The sequence below is a fragment of the Drosophila albomicans genome, chromosome 2L (genome assembly GCF_009650485.2).
Source record: "Drosophila albomicans strain 15112-1751.03 chromosome 2L, ASM965048v2, whole genome shotgun sequence".
Classification (NCBI taxonomy): domain Eukaryota; kingdom Metazoa; phylum Arthropoda; class Insecta; order Diptera; family Drosophilidae; genus Drosophila; species Drosophila albomicans.
The window spans coordinates 29,044,203-29,067,360 of record NC_047628.2 but is presented as its reverse complement, the minus strand read 5'-3'; the positions used below and the strand labels follow the sequence as shown (position 1 = coordinate 29,067,360).

The 23,158-nt window shown below is 39.8% G+C and overlaps 4 protein-coding genes across 7 annotated transcripts; 2 read left to right on the top strand and 2 right to left on the bottom strand.

Moving 5' to 3' along the window:
• Positions 1-7,859: 7,859 nt before the first annotated feature.
• LOC117564780 (uncharacterized) lies at positions 7,860-9,265 on the top strand. Of its 2 annotated transcripts, XM_052003333.1 has the most exons (3): positions 7,860-7,986; positions 8,583-8,712; positions 8,772-9,263. In XM_052003333.1, the coding sequence occupies exons 2-3, from the start codon at positions 8,610-8,612 to the stop codon at positions 9,191-9,193; spliced, it is 525 nt and encodes a 174-aa protein (XP_051859293.1). In that variant the 5' UTR covers positions 7,860-7,986; positions 8,583-8,609; the 3' UTR covers positions 9,194-9,263. The 2 variants fall into 2 exon arrangements, with proteins under 2 accessions (XP_051859293.1, XP_034099574.1); XM_034243683.2 differs by lacking the exon at positions 7,860-7,986 and having other exon boundaries at positions 8,772-9,265.
• A 5,385-nt stretch (positions 9,266-14,650) lies between these two features.
• On the bottom strand, positions 14,651-15,948 carry LOC117565160 (casein kinase I). Its single transcript, XM_034244144.2, has one exon. It carries the CDS (start codon positions 15,946-15,948, stop codon positions 14,977-14,979), a length of 972 nt encoding a protein of 323 aa, XP_034100035.1. The 3' UTR covers positions 14,651-14,976.
• Positions 15,949-16,034: 86 nt separating this feature from the next.
• LOC117565159 (uncharacterized) lies at positions 16,035-19,039 on the bottom strand. 2 transcript variants are annotated; one of them, XM_034244143.2, is made up of 3 exons: positions 18,784-19,039; positions 17,310-18,721; positions 17,114-17,253 (listed from the first exon to the last, which is right to left on the bottom strand). In XM_034244143.2, the coding sequence occupies exons 1-3, from the start codon at positions 18,947-18,949 to the stop codon at positions 17,224-17,226; spliced, it is 1,608 nt and encodes a 535-aa protein (XP_034100034.1). In that variant the 5' UTR covers positions 18,950-19,039; the 3' UTR covers positions 17,114-17,223. The 2 variants fall into 2 exon arrangements, with proteins under 2 accessions (XP_034100033.1, XP_034100034.1); XM_034244142.2 differs by having other exon boundaries at positions 16,035-18,721.
• Positions 19,040-19,364: 325 nt separating this feature from the next.
• On the top strand, positions 19,365-23,021 carry LOC117564908 (probable proteasome subunit beta type-2). 2 transcript variants are annotated; one of them, XM_034243862.2, is made up of 4 exons: positions 19,365-19,939; positions 20,014-21,435; positions 21,487-22,393; positions 22,448-22,592. In XM_034243862.2, the coding sequence occupies exons 2-3, from the start codon at positions 20,690-20,692 to the stop codon at positions 21,908-21,910; spliced, it is 1,170 nt and encodes a 389-aa protein (XP_034099753.1). In that variant the 5' UTR covers positions 19,365-19,939; positions 20,014-20,689; the 3' UTR covers positions 21,911-22,393; positions 22,448-22,592. The 2 variants fall into 2 exon arrangements, with proteins under 2 accessions (XP_034099753.1, XP_034099755.1); XM_034243864.2 differs by lacking the exons at positions 19,365-19,939; positions 20,014-21,435 and having other exon boundaries at positions 22,213-22,393; positions 22,443-23,021.
• The last annotated feature ends 137 nt before the right edge of the window (positions 23,022-23,158 follow it).

Sequence of the window (23,158 nt, the reverse complement as noted above, 5' to 3'; positions counted from 1 at the left end):
CAACAAAGACTCAATAGTAACTAAAATGCTTAAGCAAATTTCCAAATCAGTCTATTGAATCAATTGAAACTTTCAACATTTCAACAGCTTTGCAACAGCTACGTTATGTATTCATTTCATGTGCTCAGGTTCATCACTGCAAATGAACTCAGGCAACTCAACTCAGCAGGAGTAGATGCAGTATGGATGGAGATTCCCCCTGGGGCGCCGTTGCCACCCCCCTTAGCTCAGCTCTCTATACGAAATGCTGCTGATCCCAAGCGTAATTAGTTAGCAAAATGTTAGAGTACTCGAAAATGTACGTAAATTGTTTAATTGTTGCGCAAAAGGAACTGAATAATCTGCTCAAATTTCATTCATTACTTGTCTACTACTTCCCTCTGTCTTGCTTTCTCTCTGTTTAGCTTCTTTTTCTTTGTTATTTTTTTTTTCTAGCTTCTCCATCGTACTCGTACTCTGTGGAGCTTGTTGCATAAATGAATTCTGCAAATTTTGAGTAGCACTTGACGCGTTCCCTGCTCCTCGCTCCACGCTCCAACCTATTGCTATTGAAAGTGCCTATCTCTCAATGCTCGCATCTGTGGTGCTTATCCATAAACCGCAATTCAATGCGTCTGCCAAACAAATTCTCCTTCAACTGTGAACAGAACTGAGCTGAACTCGACTCAACTCATCTTGACGCAACTTGAGTTTGTCGAGTGCCTTGCATCACGCATACGCAGTGTTGTGCGGCATCTGTTTGGGCTTTCTATTTAATTAACATGTGAACTCCTCGAGCGTCTGCATATTCAATGTTGCCATTCAAGTGTATGCTATCCCCGTTCCTCCTCCCCCCGTCTATATCCTTTATATTATGCTGTGCCCGTTTCTATTCACAAAAAGCGAGAAAAGGTAGCAGCAACCATTGAGATGTGAAATGCGAACCCCTTTCAATTAATCAATTTTACAGCAATAATCAAACGCAATTCACATTTGCATACACACATATTCGTGTGTGTGTGTGTGTGTGTTTAACCCTTTGCCCTCGGGCCAAAGAGTTGCGTTGCGGCAAACACCTTTCACATGGCCAACGGCACTGACAACTTTTATCATTATGATGCGCAAATGGCCCAAAACTTTCGAGCGTGTGCACTGTGTTTGCTGTGTTGAGTAAATTAGTTACATTTCCACTTTCTAAGCGATTTAGTTTGACGATTAAACTTTCTACATAAACGCCATGACCGCGCCCCCAGCTAAGCTCGCAACTTCCTCTTCTGTGATGTAGCATAATTTAAATATTGCACATACGACCCGTAAACAATTTTTGGAAAATACAATTAAATGTTGAGCATTAAAAATTTATCTACGATTTATTAATTAACGCATAATTGCAATTAGCAAACAGTTTTATGTGCTCGGCCCCAAAAATATATATTGTGCTCTCAAGTGCATTGTTGGCCTCCAGATAGTGGAAGACTTTTTAATAACACAACGCAACGGATGAGGAAAAATTACATAGTGTGCGTGTGTGTGTGTGTGGGGAAATGCAAGGCTAACCTCAAGCAAAGTTTCGCAGCAATTAAACATTAATTACGAAACCTCAAAGAGGCACATTAGTGGCCGCTGTTGCAGCGAGGCGGCAACGAGGCAGGCAACACCAAAGAAACCCGAAAAGCCAAGCCAACTGCTGCTGCCGAGGCGCCTCGAATTATGTTGCATAATATAAGTATGACTATGAGTGCTACTGCGAGTGCGAGTGCTGCAAGTACTACGAGTATAAGTACGAGCACAAGTGCTTGCAGCATGGAGAGCGTGGAGCGGCAAACTAATTACGCGCCTCTTTAAGAAATTAAATGCATTTGGGCCTTGTCAACAGCACGAAGAGGTGGAGGGGAGGGGGGGGGGGCTCCTTTAGCTTCTTCGAGTGCACACTCAATGGCCGGGTGAGGACATAATTGCCACTTGCCAGTGGCCCTTGAGGAATGTTTCTTTGCTCTGACTGTGCGTTGGAAAAATCAAAAGAGTTACCTCGCAATTAAAATATATTTGAGACATTAAATGAACTCCCCAACGTACTGTGAACGGAATGTCTTTCATTTATTTATTGTTTGCAGCTAAAGTGCTTAATTGCACGCAATGTGGCACAAGGACATTGAGGACAACAATGAGGGCCAAAACAAATTGCATCTCATGGCAGTCAAAGAAATCAATTTCTATAAATGTTTCGTAAATAATACATACACGAGGATTGTTTAGTAACTAGAACATATGACAACTCGGAACATATAAAAACCGTTGAGTCACATTCCATTCACTTATCGAGGAACCCTCGCAAAAAGTGTAAAGCATATTTGCGTTTTGTTTTCGAATTTGAAGCGTAAAAGTAAGTACAATTTGGAAAATTACATTTAAATAATTGAAACAACAAATGTTTTGCTGCTGCTGCAGACAATTTTGACATCGTTTTACAAGACTAACGAGGTGGGTCGCTCAAATTGATGATGAGACCGAAGGCTCACTGAATTATGCAAGCGCCACAACAACAAGAGGGAAACAAGAAAAAAAAACTACGGAGTGGGCTCGACTATGAGATACCCGCTAACCAGTGTGAATAAAAGCAAAACAGTGCGGTATTAATATTAATATATACTATATTCATATACCGCGAAGATACTGAAAATTTACTAAACAGTAAATTTGGCATATTGGATCGGTATATTTGGTATATTTAATTGGTAATACACTCAAAAAGACCATATCGTTTGAAATATATCGTAAACATAGCAAGTGTAAGTATATACCAAATTAATATACCGCAAAAAATACTGAAAATATATCAAAGAGTATATATTTGATATATTAAATTGGTTAATTGGTATATTCAATTGGTACTATATTCAAAATATACCATTGAGTGCGAAATATACCATATTTATGTACCTCAAAGATACTGAAAAATATACTAAACAGTATATTTGGCATATTGGATCGGTATATTTGATATATTTAATTGGTACTATACTAAAAAGACCACAGCGTTTGAAATATATCGTATACATTGTAAATGTAAGTTAGTATATACCAAAATAATATACCGCAAAAAATACTAAAAATATAGCAAAGTTTATATGTGGTAAATTGAATGGTAAATTTGGTATATTGGCATATTGAATTGCTGCTACATTCAAAATATACCATAGAGTGCGAAAATATACCATATTGTAAGCCAAAGCAACTAGTCGGCACAAAGTTATAATACCCCATTTATCCTATGGGTAGCAGGTATAAAAACTAACTGGCAGCAAGAAGGTGAATGGTATTCATTCACAAAACACTCATATGCAGCACTCACACTCATGAGTCGCAATCACACTGACAAATGTAAGTGTGCCACATGTTTGTACTTGTTTTGACAGCGGACAGCAGAGCGAGGAGATGATGTTGTGTCAGTTGGCTTTAAACATATGTACGTTTAATATAGCACCCCGAACACACACACACACACACACTAGAATATGCTTTAGCATTTGGCAGTGCCAGCTGTGGGTAATTTGTAAACGTCAAAAGGCAAACATCGTGTCCTGCCTGCTGCCTGCTGTCTTCTCTCCATCCTTAAGCTGAGAGATCAGAATGAATTCGCACGTGCCTGGAATTTGCAAGCACGTTAGTTGGAGCTAGCACCAGCTTCTTTCATTTTAAATACAATTTATTGTGCATGCCAGCCAAAAACAGCAACTAAACGAGCCTCTTTCACATTGCCACAGCAACAGCAACAGCAACAACTGTGCAGCTTCCACATAATCCACAATTTTGCCTTGTGGCTTTTAATATTTCATCTGTGGCTTCTTCCTCCAACAAAATTCATACGTTTATTAATAATAAGCAAATGGTAATAGAAAATAGAAACATGTGTCATACTAAGTGCCTAAAGCTTTGATCAAACTGCCAAGAAACTATTCCAATGCTTCATGTGTGCGCTGTCAGTTGCCTCACGTTCTCCACTCTACGTGTTCAATTTTAATATTACGACGCATTCGCATCGACATCGACATCAGCACCGACATCGGCATCGGCATCGACATCGGCATTTCTCAAAATTCATAAATTTACTGCTCAACATCATGTGCGCGCCGTCATGAGCCTCGCAAATTGACAGATGGAAGATATATTGGCATCCAACGAACGTTCAGTTCGTTTCTATCAAGAGCAAAGTGCTTTGAGTATTACAAAGTTATCAAGCTTGATAGCTTGAAGACCGACTAAACTATTTTAAAGTTATTTATAGATTTGTACACCCTACGATTAAAAGCAGGAAGAATAGTGTCACTCATCAGTCAATAAATAATAAGTAAGAAAGCTTTAGTTGAGCTCGACTATAAAATACTCGCTATCCATCTCCAATAAAACCGTATTCCACAAATACAATAAAAATATATCGGAAAAATACTAAATTATGTCAAGGCTATATTTGGAATATTAAAATAGTATTTCATTCAAAAGTTATGCAGTATTACATTGAAAATATACAATGAAGTACTAAAATACATCAGATTGTCAATCAAAGCAACTCAGACCTTTAATAAGTAGGCGTTTTTGCACGTTGAATCGTTTACAATGGTGATCAATTTAGTTTAATGAATACTCTACATTAAATATAATATATATGCTCATATCTTAAGTTGTTGGAATATTAACTGCAGACAGCTTGCAAAGCCCGAAGCGCTTGTGAGTGAAACACAGTCTAAACATAATCGCAGCAATGGCGTTGACATTTAGTTAATAGCAATTGCAAGCACATAAACAATGCATTACAGCAGCAGCACACACACACACACATTCACGTAGAATCAACATATGCAGCAGACATCATCTAAATGCATTTCCCCCAAAGGCGCTCTCTCTCTCTCTCTTTCCCTCTCTCTCTCTCTCTGGCTGTGGAGAAGGCCGCCATTGTTTGCCCAAGGTGCATTTTGGTGAAGTGTTTTTGGGGTGTTAGGATGAGGTCCTGCAGCTGACGCACTTGGCACGTTCGTCCCTTTGTGCGACGCTGGTCGACTGTGTGTTGTTTGGCAACAAATACTCCTTGTACTCGCACTCGGTGCCCACTTGAAGATAACTTTGTCACCTCCCCAAACATTGTCAGCCCTTAGGCAGCTCAGCAGTCTCAGCTTAGCTCTGCTCTCTAACGTCTGCCGTGTCTTTCGCTGTTAACAATGATGATGATGATGGCCTCTTGAACTGCGTAATCGCGCCTTTGTAGAGCGCCTCAAGTTGTGCTTGAAATTTGCATTTTTAATGAAATGACAACACACAAACACTCACACACACACACCCGCCGATGGCTCTATGAACTCGATAAATTTATGCATTCAATGTCCATGGCACTTTAAACCGAGTCCAAACAACTACACGTTAATTACATTTCCTTGTTGGCCCCCACGAAAATTAATTGTGATATTTTATGTGGCCCAGCCAACGAACAACAAATGAGTTCATAAAATTGCCTTAAACCAGAAGCTAAAAAGCAAATGATACGAAAGTCATTTGGTGTATTGTCATTCGTAACGCTACGCGGGACCGAAAGTGATTAAAACTAAGACGCAGTGCAGCAAAAATTAATAAAGTTAAGTGTCAGACGACATAAAAATACCAATCGATGACCAACCACATGGCCCACTCTCTCCTCTCTCTCCTCCGCTCTTGCCATGTTTGCCGGGTGTGGCAAATAAAGCTAGTAAACTCGGACTCGGGCGTCAATTTATTTATCACGTTTGGCAAACATAAATATTGAATTTATTAATTAAAGAAATGGCATCGCATCGAATTGAATTTAGTAAGAAAATTAATTCGTATTTTATAGATAAGATGACCTTTTTCATTTATCACATTTAACATGACTTGGCGTTGACAGACCAAAGTGAAACATGTTGATAATTTATGGTGTTAAGTATGTAAAATTGTTTTGCACTTAACTTTATAATCAACTAATATTGGGTATTATAAATTTATGCCTCCAGAGAAGGAAGTAAATTGCATAAAGAGTCATCTCCAACCCTATATATGTAGATTGGTTAGTATATTGATATACCAAATATAACCTACAGTCTATTTTAGTTTTTTGTTGGTTTGATTGACAGACTGATGTATTTTATACTTTATAATATATTTTTAATGTAATGGTATTTTCATATACCAAGTATAGCATTTAGTATATTTTAGAATTTTATTAGTTTGATTGACAATCTGGTATATTTTATACTTTATAATAATATTTTATTTATAATATAATGGTATATTGATATACTAAGTATAGCCTTCAGTATATTTTAGAATTTTATTGGTTTGATTGAAAAGCTGGTATATTTTATACTTTATAATAATATTTTATTTGTAATGTAATGGTATATTGATATACCAAGTAAAGCCTTCAGTATAATTTAGAATTTTATTGGTTTGATTGGCAATCTGGTATATTGTATACTCTATGACATATTGTCAATGTATAGCCATCGGAAAAGTGGTAGTGGATATCTCACTGACCAAACATTTTCGATTAAGAATTTAGACTCTACTTCTTTCTCTTAATAATAGTCACCTTCGCTTCAGTTCAATCCAATACGCTAACTCACTCAACACCTTTGCCACAGTTCAAAGAAAACCTAAGAGTTCACGCCCAAATAATAAAGCGAAAGTCAACTTGTAGCATGAGAATCAGTTGCGCAGCTTGCTTCGGGTTTCATTTGGGGAGTAGTTCCTATCTGTTGACTGCGGGCGGGACCTTGCAACGCGATGACTGACAACTTAATTGTGTTGTTTTGCTGGACAAACAAGTTTCTATTTTTGGGGTCCGTTAACGAGCAGGTTAAAGTCACGCGGCCAAGTCTCAAGCCAATGACAACACCATTAATAATTCAATTTGGTGCAGGAACTTGGCTTCTGGCAGCCACTCTCCGTGTATGTGTGTGTGTGTGTGTAGAGTGCTGAGTTGCTTCGTGGCTTGTTGTTGTCTCAATATTTGGCAATTACTTTCAGTTTTCGCTCACTTGGCGGCAGGTGAACAACCTTCTCTTTCTATGGTGGTAAGCGATATCCTTAATCTATTTAACCTGCATGTCAACCTTGGGGCGGCTCTGGGGTCCAAGTCAGTTAGCGGTAGTAGTAGTCACAATCTAAATTACCTAAGCTTGTGCGCCTCCGGATGTGTCGCATATCCTTCGCCCTTATCCTTGTATGTCGGTTGGGTTGGGGTTGGGGGGAATTTGAAGTATCGTTTTAATAAGCGTTTCGCATGTCTTGAACTTGTTCTCATTTTTTGGTTAATGGCCCACAAGTTGGCCATTGTAAAGTTGCCGTCAGTGCCGACAGACATTATTGTAACTGCTTCCCATTTTGGCCCATCAGTTGTTAACCCCGAACCTTTTTCATCCAGGAAATGACCGTTCGAACGAGCGTTCCTCAAGCTGACATGCTGTTTAAGTGCTTATGTGATGTGTATACTATATAAGTGTGTGTGTGTGTGCGTTTAATGTTTTTTGAGTAGGTGCTTAGCTTCTAGAGTGCAATATGTTTACCCTCATGCTGATGTGTTGTTCACAGTATTCATGAACTGCAAATGACTACATAAATGAATCCATAGTGAGTTATCAATTTCATTCTCTGAATCAACACACAAGACTATGACCATCATAAGAACTTTTAAAGGCCGTTGCAAAAATGTTATAAAAAAGGTCTAAGATGCAAAATAGCAACTCAGCACAATCCAAGAGTTAGGCACATTTTAAATGAAATGATAAAATATCATACGATTTTGTTTAACACCTGTCAATACTCAATATTAAATAATAGAAACATAGAAACTTGAAACGATTCGAGATGTTTGAATTGGGAGACATCTTCAAAAAACGGTTACCTTCTAGAAGTTTCTTAGAATTAAGAAGAAAAACGGGACTACAAGAAAACTAAATTCAAAAAACAACGGAGAAATAATGAAAATTATTATTGGTGCAGGTAAAGCTCCTTACATTTTGATTTTATTTTTTATTACAGTATAAAACTATTATTTAACCCACATATTTTTTTAGACTAAAGTAAACAAAAATGAGGAAACAATGAAAAATAACATATAAAATTATCTCATTATGTTTAGTAATTGATGTTCCTTTAATATTCTATATATATACATACATAAGTCTAAGTATATATTAATAGTGTTATATGTTAATTTGATTGGGTTTTATCTGGGGTTGCCCAATGTTTGCAGCAAATACTGGAAAATACTTGTACTTGTTATCTCCCATCACTATAAAGTTGCGTACTTAATAAAAATACACATACTGGACTTATCGATCTATCGATAAATCATTGTATGGACACACTGTTCATTTTTCCCTCTCTTATTAATTGATGTGTAAGTGACAGGTTGTGTGCGCAGCAAATATTAATTAAAAGCAAGTAAATAATAAATGAAATTTATACTACGACTTTTGAATTATATTAAAGGTGTTGCAAATTGGAGCGCATTATATTATAAAAATGCATCACATACTAGAAGTTAACTTGTGTCAGAATTAGAATATTTATTCCAACATTTCTTGTTATTCTAGACAGGCGTAAAAAACAAGTCCTCAGAAATGACTTCTAGCGATGACGAGAGTTCGGGAGGTGAATTATTTTCATTGCCGGAGCTCAGGTTGCAGCTCAATTTGCAGGGGATTCGTGAAGCGCTTCCCAACAGTGAGCAAACGAAAACAACAAAACTATTTCAATTCTTTCTACTAATGGTATTATTTTAGTTAATAAAATAATTATCAGGGCCAAACGCAAATGGAATGGCTTGAGGCGATCGGACGGAGGCTCATCAACGTCCAGAGTTGTCAACCGGGTAGCAATTTCCTACGATCCTTCGGATTCGTCGTTGGTGCGTGTCAAGCGACGTCGCCTAGTTGTTCAAGGTGAAGAAGATGCAGAGCTCATTGACTTGACACGATCGTCACCGAAACGTTCACGTAGCACGGTAATACACAATGCAAACACATCCGCTGTGAATTCATACGAATGTCCGCTTTGCTTGAACTCGGTGCATCAGCCGTGCGCAACACGCTGTGGACACATATTCTGTAAGAAATGCATCAAAACTGCTGCGCGTTTGGAACAAAAATGTCCATTATGTAAAAAAGAAATATATATCCCTGAGTTACTACGCATTTATTTGTAAATGTACCATGTGAAGTTTCATTGATCGTTTACATAAGACTTGAGCGATGTAGCATGAAACAAAATAATTGCTTGGACATGTAATGCGAATATAGTTTTGAAATGATCAAAAATCGTTGTTTTTCTTGTTCGAAAGAGAGCTTAGAAAAAAGTTAAACTATACGACAATGGATAGAAAAGTAATACCCAAATTCAACCTTGATGTTTCCCCTTAATCCAAAGTTTTGAAATGATCAAAAATCGTTGTTTTTCTTGTTCGAAAGAGAGCTTAGAAAAAAGTTAAACTATACTACAATGGATAGAAAAGTAATACCCAAATTCATCCTTGATGTTTCCCCTTAATCCAAACCATGTTTAAATGGCATAAAATAAGGCGTGTTTAATACTTAAAGAAATGACAATAAATGAAAATCACTGCCATGGAATGCTTACGTACTTTGAGATTCATATGCATCTACATTTCATTCCTGCGAATCAGTTCATTATCTGACATCACCTTGCATGTTAGCAGCTTCTTGCGCCAACAGCATTTGACATTTTCCATGCTGCACACCCAAGACTATGACCATCAGAAGACCTCTCAAAACCATATGAAGACCTCTCCTTTGGCCAAGTCGATATTTGTTTAGCATTTTTGGATTATTTCCTCAACTATGCGCAAATATGATGAGCTCTTTGCCCAAACTGCCAAATCAAGATGCTTTTCGCTCCAATCGAGTGATGTTTCTAGCTGTTTATGCGTTGCTAAGTGGCCAGCAATTTGGTGTTGATGTTGCTGTTGTTATTGCTGTGGCATTCACGTGTCAATCAAATGCTAAAAGCATCGACTTAACGGCATCACGTTGCATTGTATGAGAGCTAAGTGGCCATTTATTTATGTGTGGCAAGGGCAGAAGACGAAGGCGAAAAACTGCCAAGAAATGCGTTTCGAATGAGTGGCAACTGTGAGGGTGTGTGTATGTGGTATACAACTCAATTTTGTGCCACATCAATTCTAGGGAGAGGGGGTTAATGCGTTGGGCAATTTGTAAATGTAACTTGCAGATAGAAATCCGCTGAGAATGCGTTCATTTCCGACAGTCGGCTGCCACATAATCAAAATTAAAATAAGAAACTCATCGCTCAGTCGCAGACACCGCAGACTCAAATTGAAGAGCGACAGAGAAAGGGAGAGGGAAAGAGAGAGAGTAGTAGATACATTCCGGCAGATATGACACAAAGAACAAACGAGCCAAACAAATTACACTTTTTTCCCTACTTTATTGCTGGCAATTTATTCGCTGGCTAAATTGAAATACTCGTACACACAATTTACCTGGAGACAACTAAAACGACAGACGGGAGAAGAACAGCATTTGGCATTGTGTTGTTCTTGGCCACTAACTTTTGCGTGGCACCGCGGCGTATACTTAACGTCACTTCTTTGACTCAGCAGTGACATCATCATCATCATCATTGCCATCGTCTGTTGTGTGGCCCTTGACAAAAGTCATTTTGGGTCAAAGGTATTATAAGCTGTGGTCAGACTTCGATCAGCTCAACTAGACTTTCATTTACAGGGTATAACAGAGCGCCAAACAGGGGAGACTCGCTTGATTTTAATTTAGATAAAGTGCTCTATGGAAATCAGCAATTCGCATTTCACGTAACTCTGCTCGCTTTTATCAAGAGCGCAAATCGCGCTGGCACAGAACTAAACACTCCATAAACACAAAGTACACCACACTACACACACACACACACACATGCAGAGTTTGTTGATTGCCGCGAGTGGTGGAAGCTAAAGCTGTAAATAGCACGCTTTCATGTAGATAATTAATCACTGGGCACTGCTAACAATTTTCTGCGAGTTATTTTCGCAGCGCTTTTCTGCACTTTCCCAACCGTGCAAACTTTTGCCCCACTCGACTTTGGCTTTCGGATTTGTGTCTGGCTTTCTGTTTGAGTTTCGGTTTGGGGTTTCGGTTATTCGCCGACTTGTTTTGTGGCTAATCTAAATGCAGTTTTATGCAAATTTATTTGTGATCTTATCGTATCAGTTTCAGAGGTAGCTTTTGTGTAGCTGCTGAATTTATTGCTTGAGTTGTCGTGGCAGGCGCGGAAATGAAATCAATTATACGCCCAGTTGGCCATTCGCAAGCACGAAAAGGAAATCGAAATTATACGAATTAAACGTTTGCTATCCAACACTATAGCTCCAGATATCGCAATTTGAAATCAGCAATCGATTTCTAACTACTAAAAGATGAAAATTGCCAACCAAAAAAATGCATTCGAGCAGTGTGCACACATGCATAACTAAGCTGAGCTGAGCTCTACATAGGAGTGGACTCGCTGCAGCTGCCTTGGCAAAATATTTAAATGTAACTCAATTTGGGGCGCAATATTGCGTCGCTACAAAATTCGCCGCAATAAGCCAGAGAGGAAATAGCAAACAGGAAACAGCGAAGAGTGTGTCCTTCTGCCATAATAACAAGATATTTCTATTTGATTTATTTATAAGTGCAATTTGTGCACATTTCTCATACAATTCTCTCGTATTGGCAGTCCCCAATGCTTTATGAGCTGTGACACATACACACATATATACTACTACTACTACAATACTTTATACTATATTACTTTTTGCGCATAGAAGCAGGGCAGCTGCAGGTTGCGCAGCCATTCGCTAGGGAAATGCAATGTTTTATTGACAACAGGCAATTCAATTTGCAGACTCTGCAATGCATTTTGATGTCAATCTGCTTGGCAAAAGCTCAAATCAAATGCCAAGCGAGTGGAATGCAAATAAAATGCATAGAAAATACTTATGATAATTTGCTAGAAATTGCAAAAAGGTCCTTCAAACTGACCATGGCGGTGAACTCGACTCAACTAGCTCGAACAATATTGCTCTCTACACTAACAAGTAAGAAAACTTCAGGCGAGTGATTTCGACTGGGAGATACCTGCTACCCAATTTAAATAAATGCACAAATGTGCGGTATTAATTTTGAAATATAACAAGTTAGTATACCAAAAAAATAAATTAGGTATATTTATACAGTACCACATGCAAAACAAGTAAGAAAGCTACCCGCTTATAAAATATACCGAATTAATATACCACAAAAATACTAAAAATATGCCGGAGGTAATTTTCATATATTTCATTCAAAATATAGCAGACTGTAAAATATACCAAATACCCGTTTATAAAATATACCAAATTAATATACCACAAAAATACTAAAAATATGTCAGAGGCAATTTTACATATATTTTTACAGTACTTCATTCAAAATATACCAGACTGTAAAATATATCAAATACTCGCTTATAAAGTATACCACATTATTATACCACAAAAATACTGAAAATATACCAAAGGCTATATTGATGCATTACAACATTTAAAATATTCCAGATTGTCAGTCAATGCTACTAAGCTAATAAGACCCCTAATAAGTAGACATGCGTAGGGGTTTAACAAGAATCGACACTCGCAATCAATGCGCCAATCCCAAAAACCTGCAACCCAATGATTTATGCCTTATCTGTATGCACACACCTTTTTAGGGGGTTCGTTGAAAACGGTGTGAATAAACGCAAGGGAAATATTAATGCGGACACCTTATCAAAAATGGCAGCAATCAGCACGCTCAGTTAGCACCTCATTACAGGCCCAAAGCGATAGGGGTGGCAAGTGAAACCCCTCACACACACACTCACACACACACATGTTAATCGTGGTAGAGTGTGAAAAAAAGAAACATAAAGAGCAACATTTCTTTAGCCAAAGTGGGCGCACGTCAAAGCCAAGTGGCGTGTCAATTGGCCATTAACATGGGGAAGGGCCGACAGTCTGACCGATAAATACAAACACCCCCAGACGAAAGCACCTCTTCAGACCTCACTCTGATTGATGCTGAAAGTGATGGACAAACTCACCACACCTCTTCTGAAGACCTCCCTTTCTCTGTTTCTCTTGTTCTTGTCGTGGCATTTGGTGGTCAGTTTGAGGTTCGAAACCCTTGCTAAATAAATTTCTAGGCATCAGCTTCAGTGGTCAGTTGAAGAAATTTTTTTAATTGGAAGGGTTCTTGCTTGACGGGCCGTCATTCCCCACACCGCAGCTGCCACTTTTCACTCCCTTTGCCACGGAAATTTTAATTAAAAAATTAAATGCGGCAACACTTGGAAAATTTGTAAGAAAATTGCTCATTAAAAGTTTTCACCTGGTGAGAAGCGCTCAAAAGCGCAAATCTCGACACTAATTTTCTTCTTTTTCTCTCATGTAATTATGTGCAGAGCAACGAAGCAGCAACAACGACAACAACAACAAAACAATGAGCGACTAGTAAATATCCTATGAAATTATAATTGCTTTTAGCTTTATTTTTGTGGAATGCAAAACATTGAAGTAAATTAAAAGTAAAGGTAGAATTCAGCGTTGAAATTGTTTCGTGCGTTTCTACTACCCACTTGCCGCAGTTGACTGCTACAGGGTATAACAATTTTAGCTGCAACGCTTGCCTGCAATTGTTTTTCGTGCAATTTTCACACACACTTTTCCTTTTTGCACACTTGTTGTCGACAAGTTGGCCTTTGCTTCGCCAGCAAACAGAGACGTGTTTTGTTTTTGTAGACTGGCAAACGAAATTAAATGAAAATTATTACAAATCACAATGGCGGACTATACAAATATATTTCGATGCCGTCGCATGGTGATTGTGCTAGAGACAACAGCTCCAGCCTGTAGAGTGAATGGATGCCACCAACTGCTGGATGAGAACTCAAAAGTGTTGCACACATACTAGTATTAATAAATCTTCGAAGAGCAATTGACGTTTTCTGTGGGACAGGGCTTAATCCGGAGCGTTATATGTCATGTCATGTTCCCTTGAGCGGCGGGGAGAGGGGGTCGGTAACGAAAGTCAGAAATGTGCAAGCTAAATCAAAAGTGTCTGTTCGGTGTCAGTTTAATTGCAAACGTAAATTGGATGCTGCCATTTACAACGTTTTCATTTAGTTCGAATGCTGCAACGTTGCAACTGCAGCTCCTCTGCAGCTGCCACTTGGCCCTAACGGACATTTCTGGCAGCTGCTCGGGTCCAGGACACCCGCACGCACACACACACACTCGCATACACAGACGTTCACATCAACATGCCCCATCGACAAGAACGACGACGACGACACACAGAGAGAAAATGCAAACGTTGCACAAATCTGAGTTGTGTTAATTGGACTCATTTTAGAAAACTTGCAATTGTGTATTCCAAATTGGCAGCTCTGACAGCCTTGGACACACTGTAAAATAAATGGCATCCAGAGGAAACTGCAAATATCTGTTGGCCTGGCTTTTACCTAACTACCGATTGCCGGAAATCAAATACCCTGGCCAACAGCTGACAACTATATATGCAATTTGTATATTTATATGCATTATTTAGCACCAAAGAGTTTCCACCTTTGCATTTCAAGCTTCTCAGACGTTGATCTCTCTTAATCTCCTGATTTTTAAGAGTACTCTAACTTTATTCTTCAGCAAGATGTGCGTTTAAATGGCATTATTAGGTTCATTCTGATTATCCTTGTCGTCCTCCTCACAACATGTTTATTTATCTGCATTATTTAGCAGCTGTCGCCCTTATCATTAACCCAATAAGATTTCATCTTTACATTCGAAACTGTTGAGCTTCTCAGACGTTCATCGCTCTTTATTAATCACTTTATTCTTTACTTTTACAAGCACTCTTCGATAACTTTATTCTTTAGCAAGATGCTTTACAAAATGTGCATTCAATTGGCATTGTTCTGTGCTTTCTGGTTCTCCTTGTCGTCCTCCTCGCTGCTCGTCTTGTCCTTGGACCAGTCGAAGACGCCATCGTTGATATATTTGAGGCTAGTGAACAAATCGCTGAAGCTGCATCGGATGCTCAAATAGTTGGGCTCCTCATCGTAGGCCAACGACTGGCAATTGATCAAATAGTTGGCAAATACGTCAGGAAATCCCTTGCAGAATTCATCTATTTTCAGCGATCGCTTCAACTCGACGATCCGCTCCAGACGCTGTCTCCTGGGACCAATCATACCTTGCCAGGGCAAACTGCCTCGCAGAAAATACATCCAGACATAGCCCAGGGATATCATGTCATCACGACGCGACACCTCAAATCCCTGCTGAGCATTCAGCGAAGCGTAGCGCAACGTGCCCGTGATCTGGTCCTTCTTCCACCCGAATGGTATATGCTCCCTCTTTGCCACATCCATGTATCGGTTGGCCAGACCAAAGTCAATGAGGTAAAGCAAATTTTTGTCCCTCTGAGCGCTCATCGCAAAGTTATCCGGCTTGATGTCGCGATGCACATAACCCTTCCTGTGCACATACTCCAGGCGATCGATCATCTGCATGGCCAGCATCAGCACCGTCTTCAGCGAGAAGCGGCACGAACAGTACCCGAACAAATCTTCCAGCGACGGACCAAGCAGCTCCATGGCCATCACTTTACCGTTGGCTGCCCACCCGAATTCGTAGACACGAGCTATTCCAAGGCCAGGCGACAAGAAACTATAAACTTCATACTCCAAATGCAGTTGCTGATATCCGACATCCTTTGATTCGAATTTTAAAGCAAACTGCTGTCCATTATCCTTGCGCACGACCTTAAAGATGTCCCCAAAGGACCCGCTGCCAATTTTCTCGACTATGCGATATTTCTGCATCATTTGCATGTTGCTGCACGCCTTATATACTTTGTAAGCTCGATACATTTGTAGCGTGGCTTCGACGATGCTACCGATAATCGCAGAAATGCAGCTCTATTGTATCGATATTTATGATTCGATAAGTAAACAAATTTAAATTTTCGCACATCTCTTATTCAGTTAAATATTTCGAATTTACAATTTGACTTATTTATTTTCGGTACCTAAACATCTTGTTGGGTAAACTGTCAATTTGGTTGCGCTTAGAGCGGTGTCCAACATGGAATTGTTGCGACTGGGAATGCGGGGCAAGGGCAAGTGCTATTTGGTGGAATACATGGATATAGTGAGATAGGTGCCGACTGAGGGGGGCATTGGCATAGCAACTTCTGTTCGTTTTTTAGCGTGTCCATCAGTTCCTGCTTCAGTTCCTCCATTAAAGAAGATGGTCGTAAAGGGTCGCTCATCTTCGGGCTTTCTGTCGGATAAGAGATCTCTGCAGCAGGGAATTCTGCTTTGGGATTGGACTGCGAGGTGTTGGCAAATTCCACCTTGGAAATTGATCTACGTATCTCACGCTCATCTCTGCGTGTGTCCAGACAAGATGCTTTTTCTTTCACATTGTACTGCGAAATACTTTTCTTAGCTGTTGATATTATAGGCTTGGGTTGCAGACTATGACGACGAGAAGATCGTACATTTGCAAAGTTATTTTCACTGGCATTTGGTTTGAGCCTTGATTCCAACGTAGTGCTGCTCCTATTGTAATCTAATTGGTTTTGATTGGGCTCAACTGTGGCTATAACCTGAGGTGGTTCCACTAAGTTACCATCAGCTGTACTAATCTTCAGACAAACATTAATAGTGCTCTGCTTCATTTGGCTTACAGAGCGCCTCTTGCCGAACTCCATTTGTGTTTCAGTCTCGCCATTGCCAGGGATTTGTTTGCAGCTTGCGTTGCGATTGGGAGACAAAGCAACGCAACTCTTCTTCTTTGGCGGAGAGGCTGATGGTCTAACTGAGCCATCCATGGAATAGGAAGATCGCGAGCAATTGTCCCTTAGACAATCTGTATTATCATTATCTAGGAAACAAGTGCAAGCGGACTTCCTACGCTGAGGCTTTCTCTCGATTGAAGTTGCGGAACAAGAGTCTGCCTTCTCGTCGTACTTAATTTGACTGGCTCCACAACTGGCCTTTCGTTCGGGATCCTTTCTTGTGGCACTGCAAGAACTACGGCGGGCTGTCCTAGAGGCAGCAAGGTCATCCATGGAAGCCGGCCTGCAGCAAGTTCTCGTTGCAACATCCCTTTTGGGGCCATATGTTCTGGCATTTTGGCATTCAACATTCACTTGCGATGCTTCGCATTGTCTAGAAGATTCACGGTAGGCTTTAGAAGTTCCAGTTTCAAACTGTTTGGAATTTACCTTCGGACAAGTAGATGGTTGGGACACAATATCGCTTTCCCCGTCAACTGCCATTTGAGCGTAACTTTTGTCTCTGTAAACCGTTGGATAGGGTATGCATTTAGTCGTTTTCTTTGTTGTTGATCTGCAGTGCGGTGTTTTCCTTTGGACAACAATGCAGGAGAAGCTGCTGAGAGATTTGGAATTATCCAAACAGTATTGACTACCCCTCCGCTTAGAATTGCATCCTCGACGAGATTTGCTTTTGGATCTTTTGAAGAAACCAGATATCTTTTCCTTTAGAGATTTCCGACATTTCTGACATGATCCACGCTCTAGCCTATGATCGGGCCGCGTGAAAGTATTAAAATTGCGGGACGATCTTTGGTAGGTTCTTGGCAAACTATTGTCTATGCATCTAGACCAGCATACATCAGTGCCCGACTCTCTGCGTTTGGGCGGTTCCGGTTGTGGTTCCATCTCCATCTCCATCTCCTCCTCGGAATCGAATCTACGATCTGTGAGTGGCGTGGGATATTTTCTCTTGTGGGGAATTTCCTCCGTTGACAGCGTGTGTTGCTCTGGATATATGCTCTTGCGTTCAATCTTCCCCGTCCGTTTCAGTGCATTGTATGGTATCTCATAGCTTTGATCCAACAAAGTCACCGATTTTCTTTTCCTAGGTACCGCCATATTATACATCTGATCGTTATTATAGTAGCTGGTATCGTATTGCCTCAATGTTGGCCTATTAAGGTAATTACTTTGGTAGTTTGCCTCCATGTCTGAATCATCGTATTCATAATTCCTATCGTTGTGTGGTTCATAATCCCTACCGGACTTTCGTCGATGCGGATTCCGTGAAGTATCACTGAATGCAGTTAGTCCAAAACCATTGTGTTTAGGGAACTTTGATTTGTGCGGTCTGTCTCTATACTTCCTCGCACTATCCCAATTATAATAGTCTAAGTTATCGTCGAAATAGTTATTTTGTGGTGCTCTTTCTTTTTTGTACATAACTTTACGCCTTGCATTGCCAAATATGTCGTCATCATACGACTCTCTGCGCTGAAAATGATGTTTATGGGGTTTGTTATATGTTATTTCTTGTTCCTCATATCGTGGATCGTAATAGTTCTTTTGGCTACGGTGGAATTTGAAGGGCTTTGGATAAGCGTAATTCCCTATAACGTTTTGCCAACGTGGATTTGAAGAGTAGCGATCATTATGATGATAAGCTGACTCGTAGTTCGCAGTTGTTGGCCTATAGTTATAGGTATCGTAAGCTGTGACGTTCCTTTTGCGATATTCATTTGATATTTTTTTGTAGGATTTATCGAATTGCTTGGAATATTGATGACTGTCGGCATAAAATTTGTTTGGCACTGTCAAAGACAAGCTATTTCTGAAAAGGCCTCCGCCTGGAGTGCGAGCTAAAATTCACATGGAATACGTAAGATATTTTTGAAGGAACACATGCGATATTCGTACTCACAATGACGCTCTGAGGCAGCTGTCTGGTTTAAACTGTGGAATCGATTTTGCTTTTTTAAACTATCCAATATGTCAATGCTAAAAGACATTGATATTCTCTTCAAATGATCTTCATTGTCCTCCTCCTCATCTGAATGCAAAAGGCACAAACTCCGCTCATATTCCATACTCCTAATTCCTATTTAGCTCCCACACTCCTAACGAGCAACATTTTCTATGTATAAATTAGCCCCTACAAGCATTTGGAATTTATCGATATATCGATTGAAATGTAAATTCACGCAAGTTGACGGCACTTATCGCAAATCGATGTTTACAAAACGTATTAATGAAGAAAAGTGTGTACCCAACAAAAAAACCAGTTAGGAGAGAAATTCAAGTGCAGTTTGGCAATCGATTAATTAGTAAAATACATCGAAAATGGCATCGATATAAGTAAAATGCAACGCTGCATCAAAATGTACACACTTTCAATTATTTCAACGTATTAATGAAGAAAAGTGTGTACCCAACAAAAAAAACCAGTTAGAAGAGAAATTCAAGTGTAGTTTGGCAATCGATTACTTAGTAAAATATATCGAAAATGGCATCGATACAAGTAAAATGCAACGCTGCATTAAAATGTACAAACTTTCAATTTATTATCGCTGAATATTTAAAAACTTTTAACCATGTCGAGCATTGAGATGGCTACACAGACAAATGCGGAGCACCTTGTGCTGGCATTGCAATTGCATATAGATGAATTAAAGGCAATTCTCCAAGAGAACAACGAAGAAGAAATCTCAATTCCTGTACAGCAAGCAGAGATAAATGACAATCAGAAAGCGACGCCAATATTCATTGGTCATACTGTAACATTTGGAGCAAACAATACAAAGGCCGATCGGAGTAAATTCGACAACATAGACTGGGAGTGCTATTCGTTGGCAACTCGGGCTCTTCTTGACGCAGTCTTTGACAAAAGAACATTGGCCACATGCACAATATCGGGCAAACAGCGAGGCGAAATAAAGTTATTTGGAAAACTCGATCCGCTTAAGATTAAAGACATTTTGCAACTTGTGCAGGAGAAGTGTCAAGTGAGTGAGTTTCACGTAAGGAATATAATTGTCAAAAAATGCCAGGATACGAGGAGACGATTCAATCGAAAACAGGTATTAAAGGATTCCGTCTTTATAGTTTGATGCTTAATTTATTTATGCGATTCTCTCAATTGCTTTAATTGCAGCGTAAATAATTTTATAATGATTGAAAGGCGAAAAACAATGGGTCGTCATTATTTTTAAGTGTACTAGAGAAATATGCTTTTAATTGCGGAAATATATATTCTCCATTTCAAAAAATAGGATGTGATAATTATTCAGAATTGCGCACACTTCCATCACATTAAAATTGCAAACAATAGAAGAGAGACAGGAAGAGGGTGAGAGAGACAGTTAAATGCAGCAGCGCTGTTGGACTGTGTTGGGATAATGAATAAACCCAAAGTTGGGATGCCTGAAAGCGTGTTCAAGTGCGGAAAAGCTGCAAAATTATTGTCATACAAAAGTGCTTTTGAAGCACGGACCGACCATCATCATCATCATCATCAACACTGCATTTGCATTACGCAATGAGCCACTAGTAAACGTTGCAAACGATTGTGCGACATACTCCAAACACAGTTACAGTCAAAAAAGAATTTAAATCACAGTTTCGGCTTTTAAATTTATAGCGAATCAATAGTTGATTGTGCGACGATAGCATCTGGCAAAAATTTCACAATTATAAAATGATTTTTCGAACTTCCCGCAATTATTCCTTGGCTTTGATGGCGATAATTGTCGAGCAAAATTAGTTGCCACTGCTGACCCAGGTATAAAAGTCAAAATTCAGATTCAAACTGTCAGACAGACATCGGAGCCATGACCAGCCAGAGTGTTAGGACAATCAAGAGTGTCTACTTCCCACTCAATTGGCGGGTGTGGCAACTATTGGGAGCCGTCGCCTTGAATGACAGAGCATACGAAAGCCATCAGTTCTGGTTTGCTGTAGTGCTTAATCTGCTGGCCACCGTTGTGTATCCAATGACACTGCTGATGGCCATGTTCAGCTTTGAGCTGCCACTGGACAATCTGATGAACTTTAACATATCCATCACATCGGTTGCCACTGTGGTCAAGTTTCTGATGTACACCCGACGCATGCAGAAGCTAAACGAATTTGAGCAAGTGCTCGTTGAGCTGGACAAGCGAGTGGACCACGACATCGAGGCGCAACACATGATGCACAAATCCATGTGCAAAGAGCTGAGCTTGATCACGAAAATGTATATTGCCACATTCTGTTGTGTGGCCATCACAACGGAGTTGCCTTGTTTGTTTATTGCTGAACGGACGCTGCCTTTTCCCACATGGTTTCCGCTGGATTGGAAGAGTTCGTTGAGCAACTATGTGATTGCTTTGACCTATCAATTTCTCTCCATCACAACGCAAATACTGCAGAACTTTGTCGACGATCTCTTTCCGCCGTTGACACTCTGTCTCGTCGCAAGGAATTGTGAGCTGCTCATCAATCGCATTGGCCTCATTGGCTACGATAATCAAAGTGATGAACGAACCAACGAACAGCTTCTTTTCAACTGCATACGAGATCAACAGCAATTATATAGGTAAACTATCCTACTCGTAAGTATCACAAATAATTGATTTATCGCTTGCAGACTTCTTGATCTGGCCATGGACATGATTTCGGGGCCCATGCTGGTGCAGTTCATAGTAATTGCCATCATTTTAGGCACAGCGATGTGTGGTCTGGTATTCTACGTGGAAACCCAACAGGATCGTTTCTACTACATATTCTTTATCTATGGCTTGTTTATGCAAATATTTCCCATCTGCTACTACGGCACTTTGGTAGAAGATGTTTTCGAACGCTTGCACTACGCGGTCTTCAACAGCAATTGGGTTGAGCAGAGCATCGTTTATCGCCGGACTGCCATCATCTTTGCACAGCGAACTCAGAAATTCCCTAAGCTATTGGCTGGCAATGTTATTCCCATTGCGTTGACCACTTTTCTAGGCAACTGCAAGGGAGCCTATTCGTTCTTTACCTTGATAGCAGACTCAAGGAAAACACCGCAATAAGTGCATATATAAAGAAGCTATGAATATCTTAAGGTTCACCTTTTTTTTTACCCAAAGTTCCGCCTCAAAAACTAGTGAAAATGAAATTCTTTGGAGACTGTAATCATCTTTACCCATGGAATTGGAAAATTTCCTAAGCTACATTTCGTTCTTTACATTGATCGCTTACTCGCGAAAGGAAACGCAAGCTATCTGCACCTCTTTTTGTCTATTTTTTTAACCGAAGTAATAAAAACTAATCGCACCTTAAAAACTAGTAAATATGTAATACTTTCGAGACTTACCGTGATCAAGTTAGCGTGACATTGTCATTCACATTGGGCATTTAAAATTTGATGTTTACACTTTAAATTGTTGAAGGAACTTTATCAAAATTGAGCCTTACGATGGCGATGGAGACGATTTTGGGCGTAAAGGGCGCTGATTGTGTGATGCTGGCTTGCGATACGATGCAAGCCAAGTCTGTTATGTTCATAAGAGACGGTAAGTGCATAAAATCTCTTCGCTATGCTTGTTAAAATGTTATTCACAGATCAGTCGAAAATTCATCGTCTGTCTGACTTTGCAATGCTGGCTGCGATTGGCGACGGCGGCGACACGCTGCAGTTTACCGACTACATTTCGAAGCATTTGCAACAATATAAAATAGTTAATGGCTATCATTTGAGTCCGAGTTCCGCAGCGCATTTTACGCGAAAGAATCTGGCTGATTATATACGCACTAATACCAGATATCAGGTGTCGATGTTGCTGGCCGGTTATGATGTACGCGAAGGACCCGCTCTGCATTACATAGACTCATTGGGCGCCTCACAGGCCATCAATCATGCTGGCCATGGCCTGGGAAGCATGTTCTGTGGTAGCATCTTTCAGCGTTACTGGAAGCCCGATCTCAACCCGAAAGAGACCTACGATATACTGAAAATGTGCGTGACCGAGGTGCAGAAGCGTTTGGTCATCAATTTGCGCAACTTTGATGTGTTTGTTGTCGACAAAAATGGATCACGGCAACTGGAGTCGATTAATCCGGCATGTCTCAATGCCGATGCTTTATGTATCTCCGTCTCAGTTACTGGCAACACATAATATATAGAATACATACTGGCATTTATTTATATCCGATAAAAAGTGTGATGAGGCGTTGAAGTTAGAGATTGTTATTGATAGTTGATAGTTGCAGAGAAGTCGAATAGTTTGATATCATTAGTTAAGATGAGGTGTTTGAAGAGCGTTAATATAGATGTTAGA

Excerpts from the sequence above, each read along its gene's own strand:
- LOC117565159 (XM_034244142.2), bottom strand. The coding sequence starts at position 18,949 with ATGGAATATGAGCGGAGTTTGTGCCTTTTGCATTCAGATGAGGAGGAG. Across the intron at positions 18,722-18,783 it reads AGCTGCCTCAGAGCGTCATT|CTCGCACTCCAGGCGGAGGC; the intron begins GTGAGTACGAAT and ends TGTGAATTTTAG.
- LOC117564780 (XM_034243683.2), top strand. The coding sequence starts at position 8,610 with ATGACTTCTAGCGATGACGAGAGTTCGGGAGGTGAATTATTTTCATTG. Across the intron at positions 8,713-8,771 it reads TCGTGAAGCGCTTCCCAACA|TTAATAAAATAATTATCAGG; the intron begins GTGAGCAAACGA and ends GTATTATTTTAG.
- LOC117564908 (XM_034243862.2), top strand. The coding sequence starts at position 20,690 with ATGACCAGCCAGAGTGTTAGGACAATCAAGAGTGTCTACTTCCCACTC. Across the intron at positions 21,436-21,486 it reads GATCAACAGCAATTATATAG|ACTTCTTGATCTGGCCATGG; the intron begins GTAAACTATCCT and ends TATCGCTTGCAG.
- LOC117565160 (XM_034244144.2), bottom strand. The coding sequence starts at position 15,948 with ATGTATCGAGCTTACAAAGTATATAAGGCGTGCAGCAACATGCAAATG.